Source organism: Pavona decussata, unplaced genomic scaffold (genome assembly GCF_977016875.1).
Source record: "Pavona decussata unplaced genomic scaffold, jaPavDecu1.1 SCAFFOLD_16, whole genome shotgun sequence".
Lineage (NCBI taxonomy): Eukaryota > Metazoa > Cnidaria > Anthozoa > Scleractinia > Agariciidae > Pavona > Pavona decussata.
Genome location: NW_028145439.1, coordinates 4,749,884 through 4,769,747, shown reverse-complemented (window position 1 = coordinate 4,769,747; position 19,864 = coordinate 4,749,884). Strand labels below are relative to the sequence as shown.

Below are 19,864 nucleotides of genomic sequence, written 5' to 3'. Positions count from 1 at the left end.
GATTTTGTTGTTGTTCAAATCAGTCGCAACTTTGAACGGGCAAATACAACCGATCTACTATACAGGAATCTTATAAAGAAATCTATCCTTCAATAAAACTCTTTTTTTATGTTCTCTGAAGCAGTGTTGAACGAACTTTTTGAGAACTAGCGGTGTTCACTCAACAAAAGATCCAATAGCTTCTCAGTTGACTCTTCTTTATTGCCTAACGAACTTGCAACAGTTCAGCTTACTCTGCTTTACACTCAATTCAGCGCTAAACAAGAAGGCACCCATTTTTATACTAGCTAGACAACCATCTGCTCAACGCAAACTAAATCTTACGCAAGCCTTCTATGATTGGCTACAAGAAGCTTATTTGCATCCATGTCTTCGATCTGTTAGCTGAGCTTAAGACATTTTTCTAGCAAGAGATCACCATGAAGCTTGGGTTGTCCAGTCAAAACAAAACAGGGAGACCAATATAAAAATTACAAAGTTCAGACTTATACAGTAAGCTAAGGTTTCAAAAAGATAATCTGAAAAACACTAAAAGTTGTTGTTTAAAAATTGTACAAGTTGTCGATTCGTTGAAGGTGAGTACGTGGTCAACAAAATCTATAGTTCAAATTATATATTCAGTACGTGGTTGATAGCAGGATTACAAAAAAAAAAATGGATATTTATCTTCATAATCACCCTAAGATCATAGTATTTACTTTCAAAAACAACTTAAAATTACAGATATTGTATTTGGATATCTTGATCTTTAAGATCAACATCAATTACCATGACTTCGGTAAAAGAACCCGAGAAACTCTACTAAAAATGATTAAAAGTAAGAGCAATACCTTTTTCCTGGAAAGAACCGACGAAAGGTCAAATTGATTAAAAACTCAATAAAAGTAAGGTAAACAAGGTGTTATCATTTGTAGGAAACTTAATTGAAAATATCTTTGTGTTAAAAGTGTTTACGCGGAAAATAACAGCTGCTCTTACCAAATTCATGACAAGAGAATTTATACGATTAATCAGACATTAAAACAACTAATGCCGTGTTTACACTTGGGATTTTTACCGCGGTTACAGAGTTTACCTACCTAGGTAAATTTTTGGTAAATGTAAACATCAATTAATACCTCAGTAAATGCGGCATAAGACAAAGGAAATTTGACCATGGTAAAAGTTATAACTATGCAGTGATTTGGCATGGTTTAGCTCGGTAACCGGGGTCAAATTGACAGATATATCCGGTTTTGGTGTCATGTTATTTGATTTGCCGCAAAGTTCAGATCTGCTTCGTCGGGGCTTCGTCAAAATATGGAACAAAATAACGATAGTGAAACGTTTTTGAATATTTACGGCAGCCAGTCCGAAAGGTAAGCAACATATTCTATCTCTACTTCACTCAATTCAAACTATTTTATGTTTTTTTTCTTCAGTGCGTAAAACAGTTTGTTTATTTATTCTCTATTTTCTTGTAGGCAAGATCCGCAGTACTCGCAGTATTCGCGAATGAGCGCGCCATACCCATACGCATACCCTGGCTCATACTATAGCTACCAGCCTCAATATGCTCTGCCGCCGTGGGAAATGCACTCCGCTGGGCCTAGTTCAGAATTACCTAGCCAGTCCCAAGACAGCCACACCAGCAAAGGGCAAAAGAAAAAAAAATCGGTGGACGGACACGGAGGAGAAAATATTAATTGAGTTGTTCGGAGAAAACGAGGAAAGGCTGCGCTATAAATCCTTCAATTCGCCAGAATGGCAGTCTATAGCCCGCCAGCTGCATTCCAAATGCAGAGAAGAAAGCGTTGAAAGCGACAAAACGCCTCAACAATGCAAAAACAAGATGGCAAATTTAACAAAGAAATATAAAGGCGCAAAGGACAAACTCCGTTCAACAGGATATGGCAGAGGAGGCGATGTGTCCGACAATGAAAGTGAAGGCGATGAAGGGCAAGACCTAATTCCCAAACACTTCAATGATATGGACGAAATTATGGGAAAAAGAGAATCGGTCGATCCACGCCACGTGCTTGAGAGCAGTTCTCACGTCTTGGACGTCAATAGCTCACCGGAAATATCGCAAATGGACCGCGATATCCAAGAAAAAGAAGGCTTGGATGAAGAAATTTATAGAGCTGCCCGAAATCAAAGAAAGAGGTCTGCTCATAGGGATGTATCCCCTCAAGCTGGAACTTCCTCTGAATGCGCAGAGCCTTCCAATGCCGATAACTCTGATGACGACAAGGCGCTTGACTTCGCTAAATCCCTGTTTTTTAAAAGTAAAGGAAAAAACAAAAAGCCATTGACCAGCACACCGAAGCAGCGCGAGGCTGACGTGGATAAAAGCCAGCAAGGAAGCGCGCCGCTGAGGAAAAGCCAGCGAAGAGAAGTATCCGAAAGAAGGGCAAAGGGCCATCTGGAGTGGACGAGCCCACGTTGTTGTCTTTTCTAGAACGGGTGAAGAAAGAGACGAGGCATTTATGAAAAGAATGGCTGAGGCTGACAGGCAGCACAAGAGAGATCAACAAAAGTTTTCTATGGATGCCTTGGCAATGCTCGGGAACATCCTTAAGGACGTTAGTAAAGGAAAAGAATGAGCATGCAAATACGCCCTTTCACTGTCCTACAATTTTAGTCTTTTTATTGTTGCGTTCTGTTGTCTGGAAATAGTAAATTCAAGTACAAACATTTAGGAAATGCCTGAAGTTTCCGAATATATATGTCGACCAACTTTTTGTGATTACAAATCAAACAATAGGTATTTTCAAATTATAAGTATTTTAGCAGTGTAATGCTAAACATATATATCATTTAAAAGTTAATTTAAATCATAAAATGTTCGAATTACATTCATTCTACTTTTATTCAGAAAATTCAATTGTTGTAACTGATTTGAAAATGTTGCTCATAATCATTGTATTGTAAACAAAACAGTTGAAAAGTTTGTAGAGATGTCATTTTCCTTTGCTACATAGATGTATACAGACACTTTTGACTACAGTTGTTATTATTGTTATCATTACAGTGAGTTATCCACCGCAAAAAATAAAAAAAAAAATGACATTAACAGGAGGAGGGACTTTGTCTATTTCCTTAAGCTGACAAATATTCTATAATATTTTCTCTAACATCAGACGCAATTGGTGATACGTCTCCATTAAAACTTTGATCCATGTCGTCATCATCATCTTCCATTATGTCTATGGCGCTAGGGTCTCCAACATCTATACAAATGTTGTGAAGAACACAGCATGTCAAGATAGTGATGGGCACCCTGCTTGTTTTTTCTTCGAGTGCCTTGTAAAGGCACCTCCATCGCCCTTTCAGGATTCCGTAGGCCTGTTCGATAACAACACGGGCTTGACTGAGAGCACGATTAAACCGCAGTTGGCTTTCACTTAGCGTACGTGTTTGCTTAAAAGGCTTCATAAGCCAAACGGATAAGGGATATGCTGAATCCCCTACAAGTAGAGGTCCAATTTCTGAGCCCGAAATGTGCTTCGTAGGCCCTTTCAGCCAGTTGCCTTGTTCAATTTCCATGTGCAGTTTACTTAAACGAAGAACACGGGCATCATGAATGCTACCAGGATAGCCTGCACTTATATCGAGAAATCGAAATGACGCATCTGCAACACCTTGAATCACAACAGAATAATCTTGCTTTCGGTTGAAGTAATCAATCCGCTCATCCACGGGCACTGTTTTCAAAGCAATATGACAACCGTCGATTGCACCTACTACTTGGGGAAATGGAGACTTGTTTGTAAACAATCTTATACTTTGTAGCACCTCTTGTTCCGTTTCTGGAAATTTGATAAATTCTTGAGCGCGTTTAGCGATGGCTTTGCAAAAATCCTGTTTTATCAACATGGCTGTACAACGTCCAATACCAAATTGCAGCCCTGTAGATCGGTATGTGTCACCGGTTGCTAGTCGCCATAATGCCACCGCTACTCGCTTCTGCACTGGAATAGATTGCCGCAGCCTGGTGTCTTTCTTTGCCATCTCCGGACCAGCCACCCGCACAATAAACTCAAACGTACGCCTTGATATTCGGAAGTTTTCCTTCCACCAGTCCTCAACAAAAGCTCCATGTAATAGATTTTCGAACCAAAATTGATTCCTTGGCCATGTCCAGGCGCGTCTCGCGCGCCTGCTATTTTGTTGAATAATTTGGAGTAAAATCAGCCGTTTTCGCCTCACTTTCTTGAGGTGCTGTAATAATAACAGCTGCTGTAATCGCAAGGCTTCTATTTGCTGCTCAAATACTAAAAAGTAAAAAGCAATGACTATAAGAACCACCGCTCTTCGGTTGATAGCGACCATGTTTCAAAACCGCGCGCAATAGCTTGTACTTCCCGCCAATTCGATTTGTATCATGTTTATTTGTCGGTGTTGACAGATCAACTTAAGTTATTTGAGCCAGTATAAACACTGTACAAATGTACCATGGTTTAGTTACTTGACCTCAGTTAATTTGAACCGCGGTAAACGTTCGAATGTAAACACGGCATAAGTCTGTTATCTCTAGAGAGCTGCATAACGAAGGAAATGAGTCAACTGGTCTTTTTCGGTGATATTCCCCAAACCGAAATATAATTTGTAATAAGTCCCAACACCAAGTAAAATGCCTTTAACTAATTTAACACCAAATAATTGCGTTGTAAATATTTTTCACCGTTGACAGATTTCTCATCTAACAGCAGTTCTGTAACCAAAAACTATACATTGAAAATCAGTCTCTACAAAACGGCCAGTTTGAGCGAATACTGCGCCTAGGCTTAAATTCAAATAACCTTAGTTAACTTCGCTTTTCTGTAGTTCCCTTTTCATTGCACAAAGATGAATCCCATGGTCTTGATGCTTTTGTCTCCATTGTCCGCCTTATTTTTAGCTAGAGCCTCGTTTCCACACGTGTTATTGTTGTTAGGTCCTCCACCACCTCCAAATCCAATTCTGGACTCAGTCCAACTGCAGCCATTTTCGTCGTTACCAATGATACCAATTCTTGCCTTAGCACGGTAATGTATGCCACTCTTAACGTTAAAGCCTTCTTTGTTACACTTGCGCTGCATGGATGCCTGAGAACCAATCAGCGACTTCCACTTGTCACGACCCAGCTGGGTGGCCCGGTATTTTCCATCAGCGATCAGTGAATACAACGAACTGGCCTGCTTATTTATGACAATAAACCTGATCTGTTGGTTGATCATCATACCGAGGCAGATCTTGGAGAAGGAGGTGTTCCAGTAGGTTGGTAGCTTCGTCTCTTTTGTGTCGAATCCAGTCTTTCCTCCAGCAAGGTTAAAGGTGTTTTTGTCCATCCAAAGGATGGAACCATAATGGAAGGTTTTCTAAAGATAAAAAGTTCACATTATTAAACAATCACTTGCCAACCAATCTGCCTCATTTATTCCAAAACCATGGAGTTGTCCCACTGATCATGAAAACTTGATGATGAACACATTTAATTTTGCACGCGTAAAAAGGTCAGCGAGCATTTTGTAAAGCCAGCAACAGTTGGTTACTAGATGTGGTAATAAGATTAGTTTTCCTAAAACTTTCTGCAACTTAGATTTTCAAGCGTTCGAAATTGTAGTGAGAGGTTGCCTTCCCAAATAATAATAGAGATATTCAATGATAGCCAGTTGCACAGTTGTTACTGTACCTTCCAACAATATACGGACTCTGAACTTCACAACCCAACGAACGATTTACGTGTTTTACTGCCGTCAATTATAATGAGTTTACGGTGACAACCGGCTGACCGCCAAAATACAGAAACGTGAAAAAAGTCGAGTATTTTGCAGTTGTACCAAAGGCAACTTATGACAGTTCTTTATAAACTCAGGTTAACCTGAAGTTTAGGACTTGATAAAGGAACGAAACTCAACAAGTATAAATAAACTTTAAGGGCATTATTTAAAAGAAAATGTGACTATGGTGTGTATCTTAGACGATAACAGTAAACGAGTTGCAGGAAATAGCAAGTCTGGAAGCCGTAACTCTAGGGTAGGTAGGAATTTTCTGTGTTTACTCTAGAATAGGGTTGCAAAATAAAGGTTAACATGGTCTAGTATAGTTTAAGGTTCTCAGAGTCCCGGCGGCACACCCCCAGCTAAAAATTATGGGAGTACCCCCCCCCCCCTCCCCATTAGCCTGGACTGTCTGCAACGCCCCGGCTCCTGAAATCCAGTCAGTTGGAAAACATGCTTGAGAGATGGTATTTTTAGCATGTTTTCCTCGTATGAAAATGTATGTCATTCAAGCTTGTCATTTTTGAAACCAATCAAATACATGTAGGCGAAGCATTAGCTGACAGACAAGAAATAAACAAAAAACCCATTTGAAATTTTTGTATGTATATTATTAACAAGTAATCAAACAATTGTTCTTGTGTAATTTGGAATAAATGAGCACTTATAAAATTTTAAAAGACCACAAATTGCACTCGCCTTGCGGGCTCGTGCAATTTTGTTAGCCTTTTAAAATTTTACTCGTGCTCATTTATTCCAAATTGTACTCGGAATCATTTGATTACCTATACAAATTGCACTCCACTCAGTTCAATTACCATTATAGACAAAGTGATCATGATGGACTGATGTTCATCGTTTGGACCAAAATAAGATTTTCCATAGTCATACTGGTGGGTGGTCGCATCGCGGCGATTATGTAATATATCACAAACGAGTAAAAGTGTTTCGTCCGATTTCCCAAAACCGAACTTCGAGGTGTTTGGAAATCGGATGAAACAATCTTTCTGGTGGTTTAAATAGCTTCTCAAAACTTGAATAATTATTGGCAAAACTAAAAGAAAAAGTTCACCAAATGTTATGTTAATTTAGATCACAGTTTAAAACCTCTTTCACGGTTGTGATTTTCTTTGTTCCCTCTTCAGAAATTATTAATGAGTATGAGAACTATAGGCAAGACAACGATGACTATTTTGGTGATGTGACTGCTTCTCTGTTTGCTCCAACTATATTCGGGAAGATTTTGTTCTTGATCCAAAACAATAGAAAGTAGCCACAGCTAGATCCAACCAGGTTATATGGGTAAAATCTTGGTCACAAATTGAACAGCCAATCGGAAGGTGGTCCGTGACATTTCTTTGGCAATTTCTTTGTATTTTTCAGGCGAGAATGTAATGCTTTGTTTTTGCTTTGGTTAGTCTCTTGGAATTCAATTCCTCTCTTGGAATTCAATTCCTCCCAGGGGGCGCCTTTTCCTGAAACACTGAAACACTTTTATATCTTCTCCAGCGAATTGCATGCTCTGCTTTCACTATATTTGTTTGTATGTTATCAGGGGTGGCTTTTGGAGGGTGGGTGTGGGGGAGGGAAGGGGCGGCGAGGGGTCGTTGCCCCCTCTTTTTCTCTTGTATTCTTTGAAAAGTTTTTGTATCCGTCCTTCCATTGGTATTATGCAGTCAATCGTTTTAGGGGGGGGGGGGGGGGGGGGTAGGCTCGATTTCCGCCGCTCTCTCGAGTCCGGTCTTTGTTCCTCGATAACAGCGGCTGGAAATCGAGCCTAAGGGGGGGGGGGGGGTGGGGTTGGGGATTGTGCTCTCACAACAATTTTTTCGACCCCCTCTTTCTCGATTTTCTGGATCCACCCCTGTATCGTCACTTACTACTGTTAGCTCTGACGTCATGTAATCGAAGATTAACCAAAATTTCAGGTGGAGATGTATCAATTGAGATTCAGTTAATCACTACAGAAATTCGGATTTGATTTTAAAGAAAGTTTTCTTCGGCAAAGTGTCGGCTCGAAATTTAGTAACACTGGTAAACTAATTTCTTTGGTTTTCGGATGGCAAGTATAACGTTAAAAATATGAGGAAAAGGTTAGCTAACAATTCCTAAAGCCAGTAACTACGGTGGGCAAACTTTGAGATATAAGATTCGGTTTCGTAAAACTTTCAGCAACTTAAATTTTCACCTAAAGCATTCGAGCAGATCAAACTATATTAGCTTATACAAATAAGCCTTTAGAGGCTTCCAAACGACCTGGGAACATAGGAGATAACGGTAAAGTTTAAATATTTTACTTAAATGGTGTCGTTGGGTGCCCCTGAAATCTACTGCGGTTATAAAGGCGCATTTGCGACTGCAGGCATGGTTTGATTTTTATTCATTCTACGTGAGACGCCTTGCGCATCTAAAGGCATAAGGCCCTTACTTTCTCTCAATGTCGTGGAAATAACTTACATACAATCTACTGTTCCCGCAGATTACAGCTTCGCATAATTTGGCTTCCGCATGATCACAAACCAGAAACCAGATATTACAAAAATAATGACAATTATAAAATTGAGATTTTAACCAGTTATTTAACAAAGTCCTGATGTAAAATACTTTGGCTGTACCTTTTCTCCGTCAATCTTCATGACCAGCGTCCATCCACCTTTTGTGCAGTTTCCACTTGCAGGGTGGGCATCAACCATATGGCAGTAAACGCTAATGATTTGACTCCCCACTATCATATTGTAGGCTTTGCTTTCATCGCCGCTGTAAAACAGATGTAGCATTTAAGACATATGGTCATCTGTCGCGAATAACTTGAAAAGGGCTGCTTACAAACAGTGTCAATTGTTAGAAAGCCAATTAACTCTGATCAACAATTAAAAATAGCCTCTTGAAAGGCGGGACAGAAATCGTTTGAAAGAATTTCATTGATTAGTGTTTGAACTTGATCTAAGTGATTGAAATTGAACTTTATTTTGAAAAGCCCACTTGGGGCCAATAAGGTATATATATTTGTATGTATGTAATCAAGGTTGACATCCCAGGCCAAGGGTAAGCTTAATTGGTCTTTAAACAACTGGGCCTGGTTGTCCGAAAGCGGATTAACGCTAGTCCACGATTAAAAGTTAAGCGAGGCATTCATCTCGCTCATTACAGTGATTTTTTAAACTTAATGTTAAGCTAATGTTAAAGACAAGTCTAAGTCTAAAATTGAGGGACAAAAATCTTTGGAAGAATCTTAAATGAGTAGTTATTAAACTCGAATCAAAGTTGACGTTAATCCAGGATTAGTTTAATCGGGCTTTGATCGAACAACTAGGCCCAGGGTTCTGATGCCCCTGAGGTATATTTCGACGTCAATTATGATCAACAGATAATAATAATAATAATAATAATAATAATAATAATAATAATAATAATAATAATAATAATAATAATAATAATAACAGTAATAATAACAATAATAATAACAATAATAATAATAATAATAATAATAATAATAATAATAATAACTACTTATATAGCGCTTATCCAGTTCTGTTCTAAGCGCTTTACAAACTTTTAAAAAATCATATCTGTTTAAAATAATTCGAAAAAAGATGAGTCTTAAGTTTATGTTTAAAAAGATTTAAATTGTCACAAGAACGGATCTCGACAGGTAGTTTGTTCCAGAGTTTTGGGGCCGAAACAGCAAAAGCTCTGCAGCCATACGATAATAATAATAATAATAATAATAATAATAATAATAATAATAATAATAATAATAATAATAATAATAATAATAATAATAATGAGATATTCCGTGCAAAATCGATATTTACAAGTTAAAAGTATATAAAAAGAACTATTATTATATTAAAATACTGTCCTTGATGACGAAAAAACAACTCTTATTAACAATAATAATAATAATAATAATAATAATAACAATAACAATAATAATAATAATAATAATAATAATAATATAATTCAATAATCTCTTTATTATTACTATCTTTATTATTATTATTATTATTATTATTATTATTATTATTATTATTATTATTACTATCGTAAAGAGTGCGCTTCGATTGGTGCCTCTGTGTGCACACAAGAAGCTGGAGTCGGCTAAGCCTCGAACAACCATTACGCTATACTTGTACTTTTTTAGTTTCTGTCGTCTTTTTTTTTGTAGTAGCTGTAGTGTAACTTTAAAAAAATAATGATAAATAAAAAAACGTACTTTAGGCAACCTCCCGCGTTCATCCATAACTGAATAGTGCACCTTGGGTCGTTTACCATTTGTTAATTTCCTCATTCACGAGTTCCTTTGTAGCAGTGAACGGAAGCCGATTTTGAACGTACAATCAGATTCTATCCGCCCTAAGTTATTTACATAAGTTAGCACCCATTGTAAATGTCTTAAACGGAGATCAATATAATGTAACTTGAAAAGTAATTTTTATTTAGTCTTTGTGACATTTCTGTGCTTAACAGTGCTGTTCAAAATATCGAAAGATCCTAACAAGTTAATCAGCGAATGCAGCTGCTTAATTCTAGATGGCCACCAAGCCCATATGAAAAACAAAAGTAACGTTACAAATTGATGTGCCTTTTGCAAAGCGAACCAGAACAAAGCTCACTTCTTTAATGATAAGAGTACCACTTAGTGTCACCCCGTGGTCTTAAATTAATGCTTGCTTGTAAGGTATTCAAGATGGCGTACTGTTACTCACAACTTTTTCTCATAAATTTCCTTGCATGACAAAACTGCAACACAAAGTAAAAACAAAATATACAACTTTCACTTTGTTAAATGCACTCTATTAAACATTGCAAGCGCTCTTCACGGACAGTGTCACCAAGGGTTTCTTTCCTTTTAGTGGATGAAGCACAAAAAAAAACTGCAAAAAGGCATTTCTGATCATGTAGGCAATGTATGGATATCTTTACATCTCTGCCATCAAGAAACTCTTTAAGGCCAGTTGTGACGTCATGGTGATCACCACGATGATATCTCAACTCCATAGAAAACAGAATAACTGCAAATTTCAAGGCAGATCACGACGCAAAATTTTTGGGGCAAAAATGTTTTCTGCAGGTTTTATTTCGTGCTCGCGCGATTTTAGTTCGCATTTTCACCTTCAGTGTGTTGCGCGCGCGATTTTGATAGAATATCGGGTTCATACAGCTAATGCCCCCATCTTTCATAGCTAAGGTGTGTGCAAATTACACAGGCGTGTGTAGTTTAAACCCCTTATAAGCCTCCTTTGCGCGCACATAATTTGTCTCTGAAATCAGCTATCCCTCAAGACCTATTAGTTAACAATGCCCAACGAAAATTGAAAGGATTTTTGTGTCAAGCATGAAAAGCTGCATCCAGGTTTTCTCCTCTTAAAAATTTAAGATTAAAAGGCTTTTTAAAGGTCAATCTCATTTTCACTTTAAAAAGCCAAAATATCATAACTGCATCGACCTTATTACAAGGCGTGTCTCCATGCACAATTTTCATGTCCGTATGCACAATCGACATGTGGCTTATTTTCCTTAAACACTCCTTTAAGTTGCCCATTTAACCTAACCTGGTTCACAATCTCTTCCATTTCCGTAATATCCCGGTTTACAAGTACAGTTGTATGATCCCCTGGTATTTTTGCACACAGCATGAGCACTGCATTTGTGTTTTCCAGTAGAACACTCGTTGATATCTGTATAAATAAAATAAGAAAACGTCGTAAATCTTTTAGTTCATTAAAAACTACTAAGATCAAGGGGATATTGAGTAAAATTAACCCACAAACTCGTCAAGTAGATTAAGGCTATTTGGGGTCTGGATAGCTTATAAAATAAAGGAAATCTGATCCAATTCCTAAATCATTATTTGAAGTTAGTTGTGTAAGAAAGTCTTAACTGTACTCTTTTTTAGAGTGGTTGCTTTCTGATCTAATCAAGCTTAAGGCTATATTACACGCACTGATTAATCGGGCCTATCTGCCCAACTTGACAAAAACCATGCCTTAGCTGGCGAGACTGATCTGTGGCAGTGCTACAGATGTTTCTAATGGTGCTGATTCTCACCCTGCATTATTGTTATATGTAGAACGCCGACCGGTTAGCTCAGTTGGTAGAGTGCCGGACTACCGTGCCAGAGGTCGCGGGCTCAAATCCCGGCCGGACTCAGGGTCTTTAAATAACTGAGGAGAAAGTGCTGCCTTAATTTGCAAAATTTAATTCTGACATCTGCAAATGGTTAACCGTAGGCCCCGTCTCACAAACCTTGTTTGTAAATAACTCCGTGAGACGTTAAAAACCCACTCACTGTTCGCAAAGAGTACGGGAAGTAGTTCTCGGTGTTGTGGTCAGGGGCCTGTTTCTCGAAAGTCCCGGTAACTTACCGGGCCCGATAAGTGATTTTGGTGATAAATGTTTCTTCGCAGAAGTCTTTTTTTGCTAGCTTTGAATACTAAATTTTAAAATCTTGTAACTGTATGACTGACATTGGCTAAGTACCATGTCTATAATCACTGTGTAATCGGCGAAAAAACATTTAAAAATATACTTATCGGGCCCGATAAGTTACCGGGTCTTTCGAGAAACGGGCCCCTGGTCTTTGTACGTATATTCTCATGGTTGGATGGGAAAATGCTCGGAGGTATTAGCTGCATTAACCTACTCTAAAATCCAAGGGTAAATACATAATATGATGATGATGATATGAGATTATCCCATGAAAATGTAAATTAGCCTTAAACCCTTTTTAAAGCGTTCTTGAAAGATCGCTGCTTTGGACCTGATCCCACGTTATATGAAAAACTAAGGGCCTGTTTACATGTAAGGAAGGAAGACCAAGCACTGGGAAGCTCCCAGAAAATGAAAAAAAACTTTTCGTTCGGTTTACATACAGAAGTAGTGATAGGTGCACCGAATTATACCCGGTAAATGAGCAGCCATGAACATAAAGTGAGCAGCCAGAATAAATTTAAAAAATGCGCGGGAAATTTTATAAGCAATAATTATGAAGTCACAAAAGAATGTGTGGGTGTGTTGACAGGTTAGGGGGTACTTTTGATTGATGGGTCCTTGACAAGTAAGCAGCCCAACGCTGATTGGTCGTTGCCGAAATAAAAGCGCGCGTTTAGCAAACGCATTATCTCGCCTTTGGATTTTGTAAAAAATCTTATTTTTGAGGTTCTCGTAAATTGCCCGCAAAACGAATAATTTTATTACGATGGCTTTCACCAACTCTACCGATATCGAAGCCGCGTTAAACAGATGTTCTACCATGGAAGAATGGGAGAATTTAACAACTTCCATGGAGATTCCTGAAGATTTGATCCCGATAGCGTACCAGAGGCTTCTAGAGCTCAGTTTTCAAGATATTTCATTTGAGGTAAGTTATCATGCATTTATACCGATTTACTGATGAGCTGTGTCGATTCATCGTCTACAGAATATTTTCTAATCGAATGTTTTTTATTTAAGCTTCCAACCGAGCATACAACAGAGGTTGTTAATTTGGACCACGCGACAACTAGCGGTACTGCTGTAATGGTACGTATCCAGATGGCTTAAAACTCTAAATCATTTTCGCTTTTTTCTAATTTGACAAACATATTGTTCATATTTTAGTTGCAAGATAACGAAGCTACATGCGCGTTAAATGAATTGGTGGAAACATGCTCCGAACCGGAACAGGTAAGTATGATGATATTTGCAAGGTCGATTTTTTAAGTACCTATTTGTGCTAAGTCTTTATCTCATTAAATTGTGGCTGTCTTTTTTAGGAATCAGACCTGGAGATGTCAGGTGAAGTTCGTGGAGATTGTTCTAGCGTTGAGGTTAGTTTTAAAAAAGACCGATTGACAACGATTTTCGTTTTATAGCCACCGTTTTAAGTTTTAGTTTGAAGACTCCATAACATGGATTTTAATAAGCTTTTGAAATTTCTTTTGAGCCATACCGCAGTAAATTATAGAACAATAGTTTTTTTGATGTGGTGATATTTCACCCTGCAGCCTTTGCTCTTCACGATCTGTTGTAATAGTGAGTGACAAACTTTTTCCTTTCTCTATTCCTTAGTTACAGGACAACGAACCGTTAACCGCCTTCGATGAACTGATTGAAAAATTCTCTCAACTAGAACAAATAAGTTTGACGTTACTTTCACAGACAAAAAAAATATTTAATGCATTTTTATGTTTATCCATTATCTCATTGTGGTTGCTTTCTCTTAAGGAGTCAGCGATGAAACCGAGAAGTAATTTTTCAGGTGAAGTTCGTGGAAATTGTTCTAGCGTCGAGGTGAGGTTTTACGACATAGCGATTATATATAATGGAACATGCTTCTCGTTTTCTAGCCCCCGTTTTAAGTTTTAGTTTGAAGACACCATGACATGGATTTTAATAAACTTTTGAAATTTCTTTTGAATCATACCGCAAATCTACTCACTGATGCAGTAAATTTTAAACAATAGCTTTTTTTATGTGTTGAAATTTCACACTGCAGTCTTTGTTCTTCACGATCTGTTGTCGTAGTGACTGACAAACTTTATTTTCTCTCTCTATTCCTTAGTTACAGGACAACGAACCATTAAGCGCATTCGATGAAATGATGGAAAGATACTCACAATTAGAACAAGTAAGTTTGACGTTTACAGAAAATAAAAAGGGTTTTTAAAAATCTTTTTATGTTAAGCTATCATCTCATTGTGATTTCTTTTTCTTTAGGAGTCAGCAATGAAACCGAGAAGTATTTTTCCAGAGGGAAACTTTTCTAGCGTAGAGGTAAGTTTGGTTTTCAATATTCTGAGTAATTGACACAGGATTTTTTTTCCAGTCGCCGTTTCTAGTTTTGAATAACATTTTACTTGTGAAAATGTGTTCTTGACTGTTTAAGTTTCTAAAGGCACCATAAGAAGGCGGAGTTTTTTCTCAATACTTTTTTTTGTTCTTTTAGAATGTTAATGAGTCCGCGCAACGTACACTCCAGAGCGGGGGCGGCAGAAAAAGACCTGCAAAGGTATAGACTTTTTATTATTTTTCTATATTTTTTTTTTATTTTTTAAATTTGTTTTTATTTTGAACAGGAGTGATGTAAAGGTTTTGTTTGTAATTTATTTTGATAGGACAAGGAGCAAATAATTCCTTCAAAAAAGAAACGTCACGAGTGTAAAACCTGTGGGAAAATTTTCACTCAAGGAAAAAATTTAACTCAACATAAGCAGATCCATAGAGAGGAGAATAACTTCAAGTGCTCCATGTGCGATAAGGCATTTCGACGCAAGTCCAACTTGAAACGTCACGAGACGCAAGTACATACTCGGAGGGCAGCACAACGCGAATTCACATGTAAAACATGCGGTGAGAAGTTTCAAAACATGGCTCCTTTCCGAGCTCATCAGAAGTCGGCCCACACAGAAACCTCTACGGCCAAGAAAAGAGCCAGTGAAAACCGATCAGGTTGGTATTTTTTCTAAGTTTTAAGCGATTTTACAGATTTTGCACGATACCTTTATTGTTAAATGCGAAATCAACTGCTTTGTGTCACATTCGTTCAATGGTGTGTGAAGATACTCATTACATTAAAGACAATAGGAATCAGCATATATATAAATAAGGTTTTGGGTTAATTTATTTTATAATGGTCAAACCCCATTAACAACTTAATTGCACAGTTTATGGAAACATCACGCAAGGATAATGTTAAAAAAATCATCTTTTTTAAATATGATCATACCTTCACTGATGGGAGCTTCACTTATATTTAAACATTTTGTAAGCTAATTTTATTCTTGTTTAGAACCGACAAAAAAGAAATCAAAATCAAGTCCTCTAAAGACAACAGCAACCACAAGTTCAACTTGGCTTGAAGATCCAAGGGCTTTCAGCAACCTCCCTGACAACCAACAGCAGGATGTCACACCAGAGTTTACACGCCATTGGCATCAGATAAGAACAAGGTTTAGTCGGAATAACCGCCTTCTAGACTGGTATAATTTCCGCCTGTCTTCCTTACAACCTCAAGAGATAACTTCATATCTTGACGACATCTTCACAGACCAGACCACTGTCTATAAACTGAACATTTCGTTTGGCTTCATTTTAAGAAATAATGAGACAGGTGCACTGCAGTACTACTACGCTTCTCGTAATAACAACCATATTTTTGACGCACCCTTCCAGATCACTTCAGCGGCTGACCTGCAACAAGTTCGGCGAACGTTGGAGGACACCGATATTCTAGAATGGGTACGCCAGCAACGCCCGAATTCCAAGTGGGTCGTGCAACAGGTGACAAACGTTACGTTTTTCATCACCAAGCTTCGTGATCATCCCATTGGACGGGGCAAATTTCTACCGCATTATATTGTAGAAAACCGCGGAATCGTCAGTTTGGACAAAAACATACGAACTGGGAAGCCTTACAATGACAATCTGTGTTTCTTTCGTGCTATAGCGCTCCATAACGGTTGTCATTCAAAAAATCTAGAGAGAGATACGCAGCACTACTACGAACGATATCGCCTAAATGTACCAGAGAAAAAGAAGTTTAGTGGAGTCAAGCTGGAGGACCTTCCAGCCCTAGAACGCCTATTCGAAGTAAACATCTGTGTCTACTCTCTCGAGCCGACAAAAACGGATGGAGAAGATGGTGCTGATGTGTCAGAAGATGAAAAGAACAGTCCAACGCCAGAAACTGCTGCACAACTGATTAACCGCTCACTATGCAATCATTCCAGCACACTCTACCTTAACCTCTATCAAAGTCACTTCTCTTACATTAAAGATCTGAACATTTACGCCAAGTCCTTCCGCTGCACGCGTTGTGACAAATTCTGGAGACATACCGGGATGCTTCATCGTCATGAAAAAAATTGTGAGGCGAAAGTTCATCATAAGTTTCCTGGCGGTGTTTACAAGAATCCACCTACCATTTTTCAGCTTCTTGAAGAAGAGGGATTCATCATACCACAGCAGATGAAGTTCTTCCCGTACAGAGCCACCTTCGATTTTGAGTGCATGTTTGATACAGACCCTGGGCTGGAGAACACGAAAAAACTTAGCTGGGATGCCAAGCATATACCTTTAAGTGTCAGCGTCTGTTCTAACGTTCCCGACTACAGTGAACCCAAGTGCTTTGTATCCGAGGGAGATCCCAAGCAGCTGGTAACAAAGATGGTGGATTACCTTATTGAAATCAGTAAAAAAAGTTACAGCCTGGCGAAAGAAAAGTTTAATGCCATCTTTGAAGCGATTGACAAGAAATTAGAGAAAGTGGAGGACAGTTTAAAAATACAAGTAAACTCAAAAGAAAAAGAAAATGAAGAAGGTGAAGGAGAAGATATAATTGATACTGATGGTGAAGAAGAGGATATAGAGGTAGAGACGGAGGAGGATCGTACTTTTATAAACGACGAGGAACTTACCGAGCAAGGTCCGTCCTTTTATCGAGCTTTAGACTTTGTGCTCCCAGAACAGAGTAAAAGTGACTTTGACAGAGAACATCCGACAGAACCCAGGAAGATGAAACAAAGTCCTTTGAGAAAACTGAAAGAGAGACTAGAAGACTTCTTAAAAGAACTCCCAGTTATTGGTTTTAACTCTGGAAAGTACGATTTAAATGCAGTGAAAGAGTTTCTCTTTCCCGTCATGGTTAAAAAAGAGCAAGTACAGTTTACGATCAAGCGTAACAATAATTTCATGTGTCTAAAAACTGAGCACCTCCGTTTCCTGGACGTCACGAACTTTCTAGCACCTGGTTTTAGCTACGAAAAATTCCTGAAAGCTTACGAATGTCCTCAAAGAAAAGGATTCTTCCCGTACGAATGGGTGGACTCTCTTGACAAGCTCCAACATCCAGCACTCCCTCCCCATGAGGCATTCTATTCATCTCTCTCCAATAAAAACATATCCTTCGAGGAATATAAATACTGTCAGCAAGTGTGGACAGACAACAATATGCAAACATTCAGAGACTTCCTAATCTGGTACAACAACCTTGACGTTCAGCCTTTTTGCGACGCATTAGAAAAGATGAGTGCATTTTGGAAAGCAAAAAAAAATCGATATGCTACGGCAAGGCATTTCCATCCCCGGCATCACTTTAATCTATCTCTTTTCTACTCTGGAACCTGGTATCTTCTTTTCTCTATTTAACGAAAAAAACAAAGATCTGTACACGCTCTTCAAACAAAACTTGGTTGGCGGCCCTTCTATCATCTTCCACCGCTACCACGAAGCGGGAAAAACAGTGATCAGAGAACATGAGATGAAATCACAAGGAAAGACGCCTAAACTCTGTCAGAAAGTCGTTGGATATGACGCAAATGGACTGTACTTATGGGCGATAATGCAGGAGATGCCCACGGGCTCTTTTACAAGAAGAAGAAAGGAGAACGAGTTTAGAGCTGAACAAAACGTGAAAATGGCAACGCAATGGTTGGAATGGGAGGCTCACTCAAGAAACATTAACATCCGTCACGAAATGAATGACATCGAAAAACGTATCGGAGAGAAACGGCTGCCTGTGGACGGTTTTCACGGACCATCCCAGACTGTATTCCAGTTCCATGGATGCTACTGGCATGGTCATCAGTGCTTTTTAAACGAGGGCAAGGAAATGAACGATACGAGAAAGAAACCAATGGTCGAGCTCAGGAAAGAAACGGAAAACATCTCGGCGTATATCAAGGATCAAGGATATAATCTCGTCGAGATGTATGAATGTCAATGGTTAGAGTTGAAGAGAACCAACCTGGAAGTCATCCACTTCATACAGTCCAAGTTCCGCCGCCCATTTGGCAACTACGTCACACTAAACGAAAAACAAATCCTGTCTGCCATCAAGAGGGGAATTCTCTTTGGAGTAGTAGAGTGCGATATACGTGTACCTGAGGCTCTCAAACAGAAATTCTCAGAAATGCCCCCAATTTTTAAAAACACCGAGATATCACGAGACGACATTGGGCCATACATGAAAGCGTTCGCGGAAAAGCACAACCTCATGCGTCGTCCTCGCCGCAGTCTGATCGGGAGTTATTTCCGTGAGAAGATCCTACTTGCAACTCCCCTCATCAAATGGTACCTGGAACAGGGGCTGAAAGTCACTAAAATCTATCAGATTATACAATATACTCCAGTTCCGTGCTTCAAGCCGTTTGGTGAAGCTGTTTCTGATGCCAGACGCGCAGGGGATGTTGATTCCAACAAGGCTATCATAGCAGATACTATGAAATTGGTAAGAAAACTAAAAGTAATTTCTTAAGTATAATATCGTTTGAGGTAAATCAATTTCTTTTTCTCTTCTTTTTATCTCTCCTTTTCTTTTAGGTTGGAAATTCCAGTTACGGAAAAACCATTACTGATCAAGAGCGCCACAGAGACGTGAAGTTCTGTGAAGAAACAGAAGCCTCCCGACTGATAAACAGCCCATTTTTTAGACAAATTGAGGAGATTGACAGAGAAACGTATGAAATACAAAGCTGTAAGAAAACTATAAAGTTAAATTTACCAATGCAAATAGGTTTTTTTGTTTATCAGTACGCAAAGTTGCGAATGCTCCAATTTTATTTTGATTTTTTTGACAAGTATTTAGATAGAAGTGACTTTCAATATTGTGAAACTGACACTGACAGTGCTTATGTTGCTCTTTCGGGTCCATCGGTTGAAAGTTTAGTCAAACCTGAATTAAGAGTCGAGTATGAGAAAGAAAAATCTAATTGGTTCCCAAGAACAGACACCCCTGAGCACAAAGCCTTTGACAAGAGAACACCTGGGCTCTTTAAAGAAGAATGGTCGGGGGAGGGAATAATTGGACTTAGCAGTAAAACGTATTATTGTTTCGGACCAGAAGACAAATTTAGCTGTAAAGGTGTGAACAAAAGGTGTAATGAAATCAGCAAAGATAAGTATCTCAGTGTTTTACTCACCAAGCAGAGCAGTTCAGGGATAAACAAAGGTTTCCGAGTAGTTGAAAATAGCATGTATACTTATCAACAAGCTCGTGATGGATTTTCATACTTTTATCCGAAACGCAAAGTCTTGGATGATGGAGTGAGTACACTGCCTTTAGACATATAAGTATTGTAAAAATTTTGAGTTCTTGTATATAGGTTTTCACCCCCTTTACACTGTACATATTTTGAAGA

General features: G+C 38.5%; 5 protein-coding genes across 7 annotated transcripts in view; 2 read left to right on the top strand and 3 right to left on the bottom strand.

Annotated features, from left to right (window-relative positions):
* LOC146487485 (putative skeletal organic matrix protein 5) overlaps positions 1 to 19,864 on the bottom strand; it is a 139,891-nt gene that overhangs the window by 75,611 nt on the left and 44,416 nt on the right. The window lies entirely within an intron of this gene.
* On the top strand, positions 1,246 to 2,440 carry LOC146487491 (uncharacterized). The gene is made up of 2 exons (XM_085084670.1): positions 1,246 to 1,358; positions 1,464 to 2,440. Exon 2 carries the CDS (start codon positions 1,553 to 1,555, stop codon positions 2,438 to 2,440), a length of 888 nt encoding a protein of 295 aa, XP_084940796.1. The 5' UTR covers positions 1,246 to 1,358; positions 1,464 to 1,552.
* On the bottom strand, positions 2,590 to 3,993 carry LOC146487490 (uncharacterized). The gene has a single exon (XM_085084660.1). The coding sequence runs from the start codon at positions 3,991 to 3,993 to the stop codon at positions 3,082 to 3,084; it is 912 nt and encodes a 303-aa protein (XP_084940786.1). The 3' UTR covers positions 2,590 to 3,081.
* LOC146487489 (putative skeletal organic matrix protein 5) lies at positions 4,322 to 11,802 on the bottom strand. Its single transcript, XM_085084650.1, has 5 exons — positions 11,796 to 11,802; positions 11,300 to 11,425; positions 10,454 to 10,487; positions 8,360 to 8,501; positions 4,322 to 5,342 (listed from the first exon to the last, which is right to left on the bottom strand). The coding sequence occupies exons 1-5, from the start codon at positions 11,800 to 11,802 to the stop codon at positions 4,818 to 4,820; spliced, it is 834 nt and encodes a 277-aa protein (XP_084940776.1). The 3' UTR covers positions 4,322 to 4,817.
* Positions 12,628 to 18,018, top strand: LOC146487488 (uncharacterized). Its single transcript, XM_085087814.1, has 9 exons — positions 12,628 to 13,268; positions 13,347 to 13,412; positions 13,502 to 13,555; positions 13,953 to 14,018; positions 14,290 to 14,355; positions 14,445 to 14,501; positions 14,674 to 14,736; positions 14,843 to 15,176; positions 15,517 to 18,018. Exons 1-9 carry the CDS (start codon positions 13,140 to 13,142, stop codon positions 17,871 to 17,873), a joined length of 3,192 nt encoding a protein of 1,063 aa, XP_084943940.1. The 5' UTR covers positions 12,628 to 13,139; the 3' UTR covers positions 17,874 to 18,018.